The sequence below is a fragment of the Stegodyphus dumicola genome, chromosome 11 (genome assembly GCF_044657685.1).
Source record: "Stegodyphus dumicola isolate Sdum_Otavi_A_Nest chromosome 11, ASM4465768v1".
In the NCBI taxonomy this organism is placed as follows: Eukaryota; Metazoa; Arthropoda; class Arachnida; order Araneae; family Eresidae; genus Stegodyphus; species Stegodyphus dumicola.
Window position 1 is genome coordinate 125,327,129 of NC_140778.1, and position 16,099 is coordinate 125,343,227.

At 31.2% G+C, this 16,099-nt stretch overlaps 1 protein-coding gene across 1 annotated transcript in view; it reads right to left on the reverse strand.

Annotated features, from left to right (window-relative positions):
• LOC118183666 (proteoglycan Cow-like) overlaps positions 1 to 14,894 on the reverse strand; it is a 57,793-nt gene extending 42,899 nt beyond the window's left edge. Inside the window, exons 1-3 of the mRNA XM_035353264.2 lie at positions 14,577 to 14,894; positions 6,643 to 6,821; positions 811 to 868 (exon numbers count right to left, since the gene is read on the reverse strand). Coding sequence (XP_035209155.1) covers positions 811 to 868; positions 6,643 to 6,810 — 226 coding nt within the window. The 5' untranslated portion in view covers positions 6,811 to 6,821; positions 14,577 to 14,894. The remainder of the gene's footprint in view (positions 1 to 810; positions 869 to 6,642; positions 6,822 to 14,576) is intronic.
• Positions 14,895 to 16,099: the final 1,205 nt, after the last annotated feature.

The following is a 16,099-nucleotide window of genomic DNA, read 5'->3' on the forward strand; positions in this document are numbered from 1 at the left end:
GTTCCCATCATACATTCTATGATAAATATTGCTTGTATAGCTGCTGTCTATAACTCCCTAAAGTTTAGTCCACTTGTTCAGATTCACTCTGTCTTAAAGCCAGGCCTAATGGATACCACTTTTTATGATTCCAAATTGTAATTTTTCAGCTGAAGCTTGTTTAACTCCTCAGATTATGAATATATTATTTTTTCTAACCTAATTTTATGAATTAATAAATAAATACAAAGGTTGTTTGAAAACTTCAGTAAATTTCTATGAGATTGCACCAGATTATTAAGTGATCCCATCACTAATAGATGCTACTCTTCACACTAACTCAAGTCAATAGGCAGTGGTGATTCATTTCAACAGATTACTGAAGCAAACATTATAAGATATGAAACAGAAATGGGAAATATCTAAGTTCTGTGCAGCAATAAAACATTTTTTCATCTAAAAAGCAACAGCTGCTCAACACAAAACAGAATCAAAAGAAGTTCACTTTTATAAAGAATGAAACTCGGAAAAAAACTAAATATATTCAACAGTTTTAGCTACATGTCACTATCTTTAAAAGGAATTACCTGCTTGAAGAGCTACGTAAGCTAAATTTTGCCAAAATGTATATAGTTCATATATAACTGTCTAACTTGTTCTGTACAGCAGCACAATTAAAAAAACTGTTTATCTTTGTATTTAATAATAAGTTGACTATAGTAGTATAGGGAAAAGGTAAAATTTATTCTATTTTGCTTAAATCAGAAAAATCTAATATGAAATTTATAATTTAGCAATAAAATTTATCATTTCATTTTGAAAACAACTTACTCTCTGTAACAATTTCTGCAGCTTTTAAAAATGATTTTTCACTTTCAATTCCACCATCCTGGGGAGAAAAAAATTACGAATGTTTGTCATTACATAAAAATAGATATAATACTGCAAATTTTTTCAAGTAATTAATTTTTACAAAACACAACATTATTATTAAGAACATTTATGATACTTGCATATTATCCCATAAACCAAGAGAGACGGCTACTAAAGAACCATTACAGTTGGTGGAAAACTCACTGAAGTTGCACCATCATTTCTACGGATTTTTGAAAGAATGGACCTCTGCTTATTAACAAGCAACTAGTAAACTCGCTTTGGGTTTTTGCACTGTGTAAAAAGGCTTTTGTCAATTTCTACTATTTTGCTACACTCTGCAATTCTCTGTTTAGGACACTATTAGTATAGATTTCTCCCATATAATTGTTCTAATCTGTTACTGTCATATTCAGCTGACCACATTGTGTTCATTAATAAACACTTCTTTTATGGTGACATAACCTTGAAAATAGTCTACTTCTGCTACTGATCTGCAGAAAGCAGGATCTGAATTTGAATCACATTTTCAAAATAGAAGAAAACACACAATAACAGCAGCTAATTTTTGTCCTTGTTTATAAAAACACAAGGTGGCTTACCAAGAACCAATATGATTTATATCAAATGAAAGCACAGATGTTGTGAGTGTATTATTACACCCCACTTATCCATAACTGATGCTAAATCATGCTGCTTGGCAATTTCATGGTCAACAGGATATTATGTAAGAACCATACTTATTTACTAACCCATAGAATATTCAATACTGAAAATTTATAGCAAATATTTCAGTGACTCCCTAAAATTTTTACTTACTACATAATATCATAAGCAATAATGCTTGATCTTAATACTCCAAGGAACCAGCTCTTTCAAATGCAGAATGTAATAAAACCATCACACTATTGCTTCATATTACTACATTAATCTATTACATTACACTTTTTAAGCAAATAGACAAATTTACAATTACCAAATAACCTTTTTAGATCAGTGTTTGTATATCATTCAAGCAATTCAAAAGATGGAGTTTATCAAGTGCCATTCTCCTTTTGAGCCAGCCATTAGATGCATTACTAAAAATATTCTTTTCTGTTTTAAGCATTTATGTTTGTTTCCATGTCACAGCCAGAGCTGGATTAACAATTAAGCAATATAAGCAGGCATCACGGAAAAGGAACACTGAAAATTTTTCAATTGCTAGTTTTACCATGGAATGCATGGTGCAGCTAAACCAAAGCTGAGAGAGAGAGAAGGTTTGAAGTAGAACTGGCGTAAACATATGCAAAAGCACCAGAATCTTTTAAATGCTCAAGGCCTCTAAAGGTCTTAATCCCATCCTAATCACAGTGACATGGTGGAACAAGCTGAAAGCCTAGTGTTCAGGAATGCTCATTGGTGTATAAGGGACACATTTGAAAGCCAATTTCTGTGGTTCAACAATGATTAGACAACTGAATTTAAGAAGTATAATTTGCATTAAATTATAGCTATTCAATGCAGACAGAGTTCAATTCTAATATTTTATTACTACCTCATTATCTAATAGCAAAAAAAAAATTGCCTTTTTTGTTTTGAAGTTGTTTTGAAGAGAAGTACTTAATTCGGTACTTTTCCATTTCGGCGGCGCAAATCTCGCCAAGCAGACTTTATTGGCGACAACATACCTTATACAAGTATACACATAAAAAATGTTAACAAATGTTAGTTCTAAGAATTTTTTTATTTTGAAGGCATAAATATTTTAATATCATTTAAAGTTTTGTAAAAAGCCAATAAATTTGTAAAAAGACATTAATTTAAGAATTTATTATGCTTTCATGGTTCAACATCCTGATTCGCCAGTTCATATCACGTAACTCCAAGTGATCTCATCTCACGTAAACTACACTACAAAAATCTAATTCTCTCAGTAATTATCTACATTAATTTCAAGTTAAATTTTAATTTGGAATATAAGTTTAAATGCAGGAATTATTTCAATTCGTACAAATAACTTACTCAGAAATTATGTAAAACCGCAGTGCCGTACTTCACTAGTGCATTCTCATTAGAATTGATGAATTTAACTCTTGACTTTACCTTTTCTATATTTTCACCTTCAGGTGAGTGGTATGATTGCATTTTAATCGACTTAATTACCGCGAAATACCCTAGGGCATAAAATTTAATTATCTGGGTAAAAATTCTATGTAATTGTATGGCAGTATTAAATGAAACAATCAATCTGATAAGAAATGGCTGCAACTTGTTTTGAAGATGAGGCGTAAAAAGTTACCTGTGAAGATATTCCATTTGGCATCAGTTGTACCATTATTGGCGACTTTATCGCCTGTGCCGGCAAAACGGAAAAGTACCCTTTATTCTTTTAAGAAGATGAAGCAAATTTTATGAATCTACCACACCACAGAATGTGATACATCTTAAATGTGCACTATTTTGAAGCAGTTCCGAATATAAGCCAATCTTTGTGCAAAGCAAGAGTGCAATTTTTCTTAAAATTTAATTTTTAATTAAATTTGAATTTTGGACAAACGTCAAAAATTCAAACCCCATGTCTAAGACAAAATGAAAAAAAAAAAAAAAATCCTCTTATACTCAAACATGTCACTTGTCAAGTAGGTAGACTATTTTCCAATCAAATCACTGTAAAGCAAAATGCTAGAAGCCATTGATGATAGTTTTAACTCTGGTAACCCTATCCAAAGCCAGCACATTTATTCCATTCATTTGCCATCTTGCATACTATCTATGGTAGTCATATTTTCTGTGCCATTTAATTTTTGTCTGAAAGGTAAGCAGGAAAAGAAATTCTTAAGAAGCAAATTTCAAACTACAGATGATTGCATACTGAAACTTCTAGCAAGAGTACGACTGTTCAACATTTCAATTAAAAACAAGTTTGAGAGTATAGAAAGCCGGACACAAATACAAATATCAACAACATCAGATCTTTCATTTTGGTGATGATGCAACAAATTAGCATTACAAACAATTTTTTTCATATGCTTAAGGAAAATGAGATATTTAGTGATTTATCATTTGCACCAGGCTGACAGAAAGAACTTATATTTTTGCATGATTAGTGGAGCTGTATATAAGCCGATTCCCTCCCCAAATTTTACTTCACAGTTCTAAAAATTCTTGGCGTATACAGAAAATATACTACATCATATTAAAGCTTGAAACATTGTATTTTTTTTTTTTTTTTTTTTTTGTGTGTGTGTGTGTGTGTGGTGTGTGGTGTGTATCAAACTAGGAATGTATATTTTTCACTTTCATCAATAAAAGCATCATCTATTACCATTACCCTTCCTTTGATGCTTTTAACCACTTATATTTGTTTCATCTTTAAACATCAAAACCTTACATGAAAGAGACATATACACTAGTAAGCAACACTTGGCAACTTTTCGGATTTTCATCATAATACAGCCAATAATTAATCGGGAGACAAAAACTTTATATTACAGAGGCACAATATAGTACTTAAATGATGAGGGAAAACAGCAGGAAAAAAAAACTAAAATTATTCATACTTCTTTCATGTATTTGAAAAAGTATTAATAATAATAATAATAATAATAAACTGAAAGCTTCCAGATTTATATTGCGCCCAAAGCAGCGTTTTTCTTAATGTTTTGTATGCTACCTTTATTTATTAAGTATCATGTCTTGTCTACAATGAAAAAAAGGAAGGGAAAATAGGTTGCTATAAATTAAGAAAATCGCCACTCTTGGCACAAGCTAAAAAAAATCGGCCAAGATAAATTTTTGAATTTCTCGATAAATTTCGCAACAAATTTTACAAAATTTAATATTTAGGCATAATTTGAGTCATGGAATCAAAATATGGAAAAAAATAGCATGCCATTTCAGAAAAAGTCCAATTTTGTGTGAAAATACCTACGTTAGAATAATGCTAGATATAAATTTAATATATAACCGAAGTCATGCTTTCGGAACAGGAAAAACGCAACTTGAATTTCATCAATCGACCTAGTAGAAAGGGAGATATAGAACTGTCTCAGTCTTTTTTTTTGTGTGTGTGTGCAGTGTACATAGAATATCCTGAATGTTGGGGATTATCTTCCAACAGCTGGAAAATCAAGGTCCCGTTGTGCTCTTTGCACACAAATGAATTAGAGAAAAGATTAAGTTAGAGTTCTATAATGTGTAATGTTGGGTTATGCAAAGAGTGCTTTACCCTGTACCATACGATACAAAACCCATTTTCATATAATAAAGTTTTCCAGAGAATAATAGGTATGCTTACAGTAAGTTGATTGATACATGTGGGACATATGTATCCCACCATTAACTACGACTGGGACATATGTACCCCAGCCTTTGGCTTGAGAAACCGTTTGTCAAAAATATCCCAAATGCTATCTTTACCTTATTTTATGTCATATTTTGTTCATTTAGATAGAAAACAGGGAGGTTTTTTTTTTTTTTTTTTTTTTCAAATTCATAATCAAAGGGTTAAAGGCTTACACAGTGAGTGCTTTAACAAGTACAGTCAAAAGTCGTTAATTTGGACACCCATAATCCGGAATGATCTATAATCCGGACCTCAAAGCTACAAACTTTCTGCGCATGCGTAGCCTTGGCGTTTACGTGTGCGCGTAAAACCTTTACGGCTGCAAATATGCGTGTGCGCATAAAACGTTTACGCATGCGCGTTTAACATATAACAGACGGTATAAGCTAAGCTAAAATTATCTAATTCAGTTGATGTTGCAGATTGCGTTGTTCCTTAATCTTCGAATTGGATTCGGCTTATTATTTTTTCCAGACTGTTACAGCAATTTTATAAAAGTAAGCTTGAACTTTCGATTATATCAAATAGAATTTCCGATATATATTTGCTAATATATAAAGGATCTAAAGCGAAAGTATATTTCGAAATCTGAAATCTGTTTATCAATTTCACGCTGCTCAGCGGGGGGAACGCCGCGGCGCACAATGAATTGGAAGTTGATCTGTCAGCTCTATCCTTATCTTCAAGGCAGATGTTTTTATTTTATTTGGCTTATAATTCCTTACTAAATGTAGTATTTCATCTCGATGTACTCCGTCTTTGATATGATTTAAAACAAGTTCCTCGTCATTATTATTCGCTTCCGATAGCAAAGAAAGTAACAGAGGTTATTGAAAACAAAAAAATTTCGATTGACAAATTAGTCGGTATTCTCGACACAGCAATTACAGGACTTGAACAGCAGAACTTTGTAACTAAACAAGAAATTATGTCTGTTTAATAGAATTAAAGAGAAAGTATTATCACATGAAACGAAGCAACTTAAACAACTTACATTGAAAGACGTTTAATAAACAAAACAAATAAATATTAAGCTTTTTCTTTTTGTAAATTTTGATACCCTTTAGATCATAATTGTTCTTTATTTCATAAATTACGGTTTCATATTTTTAATTTTGTAATTTCTGCATGCCATCTTACGAGATTTAAACTTATGATCTATAATCCGGAAAAATCGATAATCCAGAATCGCCGAAGTCCCGACGAGTCAGGATTAACGACTTTTGACTGTATTGTGTATTATTTTTATTTGCATCATATACATTATTAGTTTTAAAGCAAAATAATTCATTTTCAAATCAAAAATACAACTAGCAAACTTTTGTGAATTAAAGTCGGCTTTGAAGAAAATTTAGTGCACTAAACAATATACCAAACTTTTCTCAGTGTTTTTCTTAATTTCTTTCTTTTCTCAGTGTTTTGGTGCACACACAAACACAATGAATTATAATTTTATTACATACCTGCACTTGTTTATCATCAAACTCAAAATCCCATGTGTGAACAGGTGGTTCATGTGAGCCATTTGGATTTTTCCAGTCTGAATAGTCTTTTTTGTCTGAAGCAGCAAGTACTTCAAATGAATGAAAGCAAAATGCAAAGATAACAATAGCTCCTTTATAATGCAGCATGTTTCTTTATTCTGTAAAAAAAAAAAAAAAAAAAAAAAAAAAAAAAAAAAAAAAATTAAATATTAAATGCATTTAAAAAAACATATTTTTATGCAACAATTTCCTTAATTATAATTTATAATGATAACCAAACATTTAAAGCAAAAGATAATGAAAATATTTTCCAACAATATATTTCATTTAAAAATGAGCTTCATACATTCAGAAATAATTTAAATCGGGTAAAATTTATACTATTAATTTCTTTCCTTATAATTTAGAATAATAAAGAATTAAAGTAAAAAAAAAAAAAAAAAAAAAAAAAAAAAACATCATCTAGGATGATTCATCAGTAGACATTTCAGCCATAAAATAAGCATCATAATTTTAACTGATCAGTTTACTTTTGGTGGGCCAAATCTTAGCTTTTCAGAACTGGATCAAATTAATAATTTTTGACACACTGATCCGCAGTTCCTTATATAATTCAGGCAATATACAGTTTTAGGTATTTGTGCATACAGGCATTCAGATGCATACATCATTTGAGGTCAATTTTGCTCACCAACTATTTAGCTGAACCTAACTTCAGAAGTTGAAAACGCTCTATTCTGATATACGTGCTTCATGGCTGACCTAGCATACATACATAAGAATGCTTGTATTTATGGTGATAGCGATAAGGAGCATGCCTTGTGCCCACATTGCTGTCAATAAATACAGCAACCCATTTTTGGAGGAGTGCAGATGTAGAACACAGACTGGCTTTATATAGCAGTATCGGATAAAAAACGTGAAGTAAAGGGATAAGCGAGTTACAGTAAAACTCGTGATATTCTTTTGAGCCATAATAATTTGGATTGTGTTATGCATAGTAGCAGTGAATAAGCAAATATATTTAGTGCAAACAAGAATAATTTGCAAACACATGCAAAAATACAGATGTGTGATATATATGTTAGAAAATTAGTGGAAACTTGTGAAAAATTGATTCAGGCTCTTCTAACAATCCTGAAGGATGAAAAGTCTATTCAAATTTTCATGACTATCATTAAGCCTAATATGTGTGACCTATATGAGAAATGCAGGAAATCTGAGATTGTTCTTGTCAGTGGAGATGTAGGAATTCACATTCACAAATGCATTCTTGCTGACAGTATTTGCGCAAATGTTCCAGCATACCATAATTGAAAACAATTAAAACAAAATGGGCATCACTAATGTCCAACATGATGTATTGGAGTAGTTGGTGCAATTTGCGTACTGCGGCAAGATAAGTCCAGGTGCTTATGCGATGGCTTGTGGCCTGCACTTATGATTGACAAGTACTCCATATAGGATCTTAAAGATATATATCAGGAATTCTTTGATTTTCATTTCTTTGATTTCCATTTCAACAGTTATTGAGACATTGATTTTAGCCTGACAGTGAAATGCGCAAAATGCCATAAATTTTGTTGCTTCCATGTTTTAAGCATATAAAATCTACTGAAGCACAGGAACCTAGAGAACCGATAGCATATTTCTCCATGAAACTCGATAAAAGTTAACGGAAATGGTCCACATATGACAGGGAATTATTTTCCATTTATTCTGTGATTAAGAAATTCCAACAAACGTTTCAGGGAACGAATTTTTTAATTTACATGGATCAGAAACCATTTATATATGCTTTTAAGCAGCACTCGTAAATGCTAATATTGGCAATTATGTCATTTAGATTTTATTTTTCAGTCTTCAACCAATATTAGGCACATGTAAGGTTCTAAAAAATCGTTGCTGACACCCTTTCAAGAATCAAAAGTGATTCCATAACAAAATCTCCATTTTTCGATTTTAAAAATTTTTCCAAAGTTCGACAGCATAATCCGGAGGTACAAAACCTTTTCAAAAACAATATACAGTCAAAAGTCTTTAATCCAGACTTCCATAATCTGGAATCATCTATAATCCGGACCTCAAAGCTACAAACCTTCTGTGCATGCATAAACGCATAATACCTGTATGCATGCACATATGCATTTATGCATGCGTGTAATAGGTTTACGCATGAGCGTTTAATGTATAACGGACGGTATAAACTTATCTAATTATCTAATTATGCTATTTCAGTTAATATTGCAGACTGCGTTGTTCCTTAATCTTCGAATTGGATCCGGCTTATTATTTTTTGCAGACTGTTAGAGCAAGTTTATAAACGTAAGCTTGAACTTTTGATTACGTCAAAAAGAATTTCCGATTCTGGAGCTGCCAAAGGATCTACAAAGAGAAAGAATGTTTCGATGTTCATCAAACAAAAAGTGCAATTGCTGCAAAAAATGGATAAAGGCATATCCTTTGTTTCTCTAACCATTCCGAAATTTCACACTGCTCTGCGGAGGGAGGAGGGGAAACGCCACGGCGCGCAATGAACTGGAAGTTGATCTGTCAGCATTATCCTTATATTCAGGGCAGATGTTTTTATTTTATTCAGCTTATAATTCCTTACTAAATGAAGTATTTCATCTCGATGCACTCAGTCTTTGATATGATTTAAATCAAATTCCTCGTCATTATAAATATCACGAATACACATCAAATAGTTTTCTGGTTGAAATTTTCTAATTTCGACTATGCGTAATGTATGCTTTACGCATGCGCGTGTTGACAGAAATGTTTAATAAAGTAAATAAATAAATATTAAGCTTTTTTTTTGTAAATTTTGATACCCTTTAGATCATAATTGCTCTTTATTTCATAAATTACAGTTTCATATTTTTAATTTTATAATTTCTGCTTGCCATCTTACCAGATTTAAATTGATGATCTATAATCCGGAATCGTCGAAGACCCGACGAGTCCGGATTAAAGACTGTTGACTGTATCATCTTTGAAGCTGGAACTCAAGCAATGCCAATACTCTTTGTGACATTGTTACAGACGTTCCTTTTCCTTTTGTTGCGAATTCCTTTCGCAGACCATCTTTAATCATCTACATAATCTATCACATCTGGGTCACCAATAAGGTGCCAATCTTTGTTGTTTTTATCTTAGGAAGCGAACAGGAAAAGGAGCAATTATTGATCAAGCAACGCGATAAGAAAGTACATATTTGATGATAAAGAGTTTTTAGAATTAAAAACTTTTTTAGAAGATGTAGATAATCCTAATGTTTCACTAACAGAAAGACTGTGGAATGATCTTGCAGAACTGGAAACTCTTCTTTCTACACCATAAAGTTGACAAAAAAGTTGCAATCTGAAGAATTGACAGGAGGCGAAAATGGAAGAATGGGATGTTTATTCTTTCTGAAATGGAGGGTTTATTGCAGAAGGAATAATTTCTTCAATAAAGAAAAGAGAAACTAGTTTGCTAGACAATGAGATATTGCTGGGTTCAATATATATAGGTTCGAAACACCGAATTTTCTGGGATGACGAACAAATTAAAAAGGCAAAGAAAGTCATCTATGAACTTTCATTAAGAATGAAATTATTCTAAGAACAATTGGAGAATTCCAATCGGTACAGTCAAACTGCAGACACTGCAATTGAGCCTCTATCATACTCTTCCAGTTATGAATTAGATTTTGAGAAATATTTTTGGATAATATTGAAAAGGCTTAGGCAAAGCGAATGAAAATAAAGATCCAGATATAAAAATGAAAAAATACAAACAAGATTTCTACATGGCCTTTGAAGAAATGATGATTGGGCAAGACACCTCTTTTAGGACTTATAAAAATCTACCCTGAAAAGTTAAAAGAAGTAGCCCTAACAGTAACAGCTCTTCCACCTACGCAAGCTAATGTGGAAAGACTCTTCTTAGCCCTTCCAACAAAGAAGATGCCATCGAAGCTATATACTGTTTCTTAGAAATAACTAATGCCAGTTTTTCTATTTCATAATAAATGGTAATTAATATAAATAAATTGCTATGCCATCAATTTTTTTCCTGTAGCATCTATTACTTCTTTTTTTTATTAAAAAAATAAGCTGTAACCCATGCACAATTCTTGACCTCACAGGTCCTTTTTGTTTAGTTCATAAGCTTTTCTTACATTATACAGTCAAAAGTCGTTAATTCAGACACCCATAATCCGGACCTCAAAGCTACAAACTTTCTGCGCATGCGTCGCTTTGACCCATGCGCATAGACGTTCACGCGTGCTCGTAAGACCTTTACGGCTGTGAATATGCGTGTGCGCAAGCGCATAATACGTTTACGCATGTGCATTTAATGTATAACGGATGGTATAAGCTAAGCTAAAATTATCTAATTCAGTTAATGTTGCAGATTGCGTTGTTCCTTAACCTATGAATTGGATCCGGCTTATTATTTTTTCCAGACTGTTAGAACAATTTTATAAAAGTAAGCTTGAACTTTCGATTATATCAAATAGAATTTCCGATATACATTTGCTAATATATAAAGGATTTGCTAATATACAAAGATTAGGCGCGAAACTGGAAGAAAGTGCAGAATCGCAAACTGCTTGTCGCATTTTAAGAATTGCACATACACGGTAACCATGTACACGTCAACCTCTTTTCACTTAAAAAAACATCCCAGGATTGCACAAAAATGGCATTGCGCACACTCTTGACTTTATCCATGTACACTGCTAAAGTCCTAGCTAGTAACCTTTATCGCCTTACTAAAATGTCACCAAACTACCTGTTACCATATTCCAAAGATTAACCGAAAGAAAAGACCCCATCCATATGCCAAAGGCTAATTTTCCAGGAAATGCAATGAATTTATGAGAGCTGGTCAATTTTTCGTTACTGAAAGAGCTAAAATGCATCACCTTAGTCAAGCACGTGTCACATTAGTGACTTTCTACTGCAGAACTCCTGTACACTTTTTGGACAGTATAATGAAACACGGAAGACCACTACTATCACTTGCAAAGAGGAGTGTTACATTTATTCTCACATTGCTATCAGAACATATTTAAGGGAAAATTTCTGCTTGAGGGTAAAGTATATTGACAGGGCATCAGGATTAGAAAATCTTGGACTCTTCCCACTTTAGTTTCAAAGCTAAATTTTTCTGTTCAAATTTACTTTCATATCATGATACTGTTTCTAGAATTCTCACTATTGTCCTTTGTGACGCTTTAATTGTTTTATCATTTTTCATTGGTATGCTGAAAAAAAAAAAGAATGGTTTTTGTATCTATCATACCTTGAAATAGTAAATTATATGCATAATCAGGGCTTAAATTCAAACAGAAACTAGCCATGGTACTTCACAGCTTCTGCATAGACTTGTAATTCCAGTCAGAGCCCAAAATATGTAGAGCTCCAATAATTTATTTTTTTAATCTTTATCTCTTTACATTTCTTTTTTTAATTGATTTATGTAATTATTCAAATTTTTAGTTATGCTATTTATTTATTGTTTCCTTCCTTCCTGATATTTTCCATGGGGCTCTGGCAATTCTAATTATAGAAATTAAGCCCTGATTTCTATAGAAAAACTAGTTCTAATTTACAAACATTTCAGCTGATGTATGGCTTCAGAAATGCATTGTGTTCATAAGCTGAAGTTTCATTGTATCAACTGTCACTGGAAATTAAATATTTTTTAGATTCCAATACAGGAACTGTTACAGTTATGTTCAGTTAACTATTATGTTTATATTCAACTTTTATGTCTAACTTTAAGCCATGTTTAAATTTCATACCACTCTTTTTTTTCCTGTTACAGCCCTATAAAAATTGGTATTTTACATGGATTATAATGCAATAAAGAATGCTTTATTATTTTTGACATTACTTACTTAAATCAAGTTTTTTTGAAAATGCAAAATAAATAATTAGGATACTTTATTTTTCTTTTATTTATGCCAGATGCATTTATCATAAAAAAAGCTACTAATCTTGCAAGTCCCGATACATAATTCCATAATTATCATTCTACAGAATATGAAATTATTATTAATTTTCTAAGAATCATCATTTAATAATGATGGATATATTTAATCTGATTAAGACACGTTAAAAAAAGACTATATTTGGCTTTTACTTTAAATAAAAAATAATAAACTTTGTAATTCTTTCAAAATTTGTGCTTTTGAAATAATTTCAGTTTTTTATTTTATGTATGTTTCTGAGAATGGTAAGTTGATAAATAGTTAGGATTATGGTTAGAAGTTATTGGAACTCAGGATAATAAAAAACACAAAATACAACTTCACATAATGAAGCTTGCTATAAATTCTGATATGAAACAAAAATAGAAAATGAGGATATGATCTCAAACTGAGTTTCTTTCAAAAACTAGTTTGAATAACTATTCTTAAACAAGTATATAAAACTAATACTGATGCATATAAACTGTTCATTTTAATATATACTAATAATGGTCAATAACAATGTCAAATAATTCAGCACTAATCATATCTTTATATTTGAACATATTTAAATAAGTTTCCTTTCATGGAATCTGATATCATTAGAAATTTCTGCTTTTTTAAATTAAGTCTGATCATCAGCAGAAGTTAGTTCATACACTAATTATTTTCACATTAACATTACTAAATTAAGTCTGGTCATCTATAGAAGGTTTCAAGCTTCACTGAAAAATTTTCCTTCAATGCAGCTATTGAGATATGTTTATGTTTCTTTTCAACAGTTCTTTTATGGTTCTAACATGAAATAATTAATATTTTTATGATGATTTTATGTTATAAGCATTAGAATAATTTCTGAAATTTCTGATTTTAAAAGGTATCAGGCAAAAAAATTTTAATCAAGTTCATCAGTGGCCAGATTGGTTGGAAGTTCATCACATTTAATCGAATTTAAAGGCAATACTATAAATTTTCAAATGCACTGTTCATGAATTCCAATATCATTTTACACAAACAATAAAAAAAAAAAAAAAAAAAAAAAGTCCTGAGAACTCATTTACATTATCATAATAATCCAAATGGTTCTGACAAGTTACATAGGGTTAAAATTTGTATGATTTAAATTAATAGAGTTATTCATAACAAACAAATATACAATTATTTAGTTGTACACACAATTACAATTTCAATACTTTATCTTGAATCTTCCCTTCTATATTCTTTTCTATTTACTTCTTTCTATCCTACAAACAATCAGCGACTTCTATTACATCAATATATCGTAGAAGTGTTATTTGTTAATTTTATCATTATTTTAGACACAAAATAAATTTCACAACCCACAGCTAGACAGCAGATATCTACTCTATCTATCTCAGTTCAGTTGATTTGACATCCTTTGCACTTTTTAATATGAACATCACTCACATTCTATAAAGGCAGACTGCTACACATAGTATATACTTTGAAAATATTATATGCAAAATTAACACAAATCTGAAGTAACCTGATAGTACTGTTACAATTCTAAAGAACCAGACATTAATATTTTTCTTCTTTATACATACTTATGTTTCATCCAGCATATACTGGATGCAAACAATGTATGAAAAATCAACAAAAGTAATTTTCTTCAAGAAAATAAAGCAGCTAATTTCGGCTTTTCCTAATTTTATAAACAGAAAATAATTTAGTAATATCATTTATATTCAATGATCTAATACTTTTCTGCTATGCCATGCATAAATAAATAAGAGAACAGAAAATCAAGTCAGATGTAAGGCTTGTTCTAATACTTGCATCACACAAAAACTACCACTAAACACTATTTTCATTATTCGTATCACATCATATGCAAAGAAATGATATTTATGTACGCCAGTTTACTGGGTTTTACGTGCGCAAGAATAAATGAGATTATTAAAATGCAAAATTTAATTAATCTTACCAGACTGATCTTTAAATATTTATTGTTTGAAATAAGTCTGTAGTTAAATATGTATTGATTTTTAAAGCCTTTCCAAAATTTCGGCGTCGATCTGCAGAGAAATTGATAATGCTCTATTGCACAATACTCTATTTAAAAATTCACATTTTATATGATCAAAGCACATTGAAATCATAAAAACATGAAGCAAGGAAGCGCATTACAGTTCAGCGAAATGCAGTAAGAATTCAAAAATTAAGCCGTACGTAGTAATGCATAGCTCTGCATTATCTTCAATATTTTCTGCAGAGCAGACTTAAAACGAGTATGCGCGTTTGTGGAAACCACTTAGGAAATGAATCACGTGATAGCAAAAGCCAATCATAAAATTTCATTTACAACACGACGGAAAAAATCTCTTTTTGCAACCAATCAAATAGCAGATTATTACGTCTGTTTCACTTCAGGTCAATAACAAGACTGTTTATAAAAGCGAAAGTAACCAAAAGTAATTAAAAATACTTCCATGAAGCTTAAAATAAATAAATAAATAAACAGTTTTAATTTCAAAAGCATAATCCTTTCCTGGCTAAACACGAAGATTCTAATTAGAACACTTATAAGAATTCAAGCCTATGAAAGCGCACAGCAAGGACAATAGGTTCTCTTTCATATGACATCTATTCCCTGTCATTAAAATGAGATGAAAGTTGACCCTGTTTCAATCAGAAAAATTTAGCATACAAAAAGTACCTCACTTCAATTTTTCATGCCTGATAGTTTATTTAAAGGCAATGTAAAGCCTTTAAATTTTCAAATCATTAAATTTAGAATCATCAGAAATGGATACCACATTAAATTTTAAGAGCATAATTTATTCATTGTCCTATATTTCGATTCGCGATGATAGCGGTTGTTTCAGATGCATATTAAAAAGAACTGAAGTTCTTAATATGACTAACAAACATACTTCGTGTCATATATCCGTATTCCTGGGAGACGTAAAGGGGAACTCGGCATGATATGCTAAGCCTACCAGCATTCTTCCAGCAAAAGTTTAATTACACTGGTTAATAGTATTTTGCCAGAATAATAACATGAATATTTTCCAAAAGATGTTATCTTCAGAAAATTTCAGCTTTTCAACATTCTACAAAGTAAAACTTCCCCCATTCAGTGTTCCAGCTTCGGTCTTACAACTAGCATAGCTTTTACTGTCGCAACACTTAGCACAGACTTCAACTTTCCCTATTCACTCTGCATAACAAAAATTACTTTCCACCAGTACATTCTATATACTGCTGAACTGCATTGAATTCATATACTAAGGTGTATATGTAATTAATGCAGTTCTTCGATTGCTCAAAATACAAGGAAACCTTAGGCTTTGCTGGACGAAATTTTGTAATTATAAATAGCTGAGAAGAAATGATTTGTGCAACTGACTGCGAAATACTGGTGCAATACTTCGTTTAAAAATATAATATAATATATATACATATATATATACGATAGAACAAAAGTCTTGAAAATTTAGGTATCTT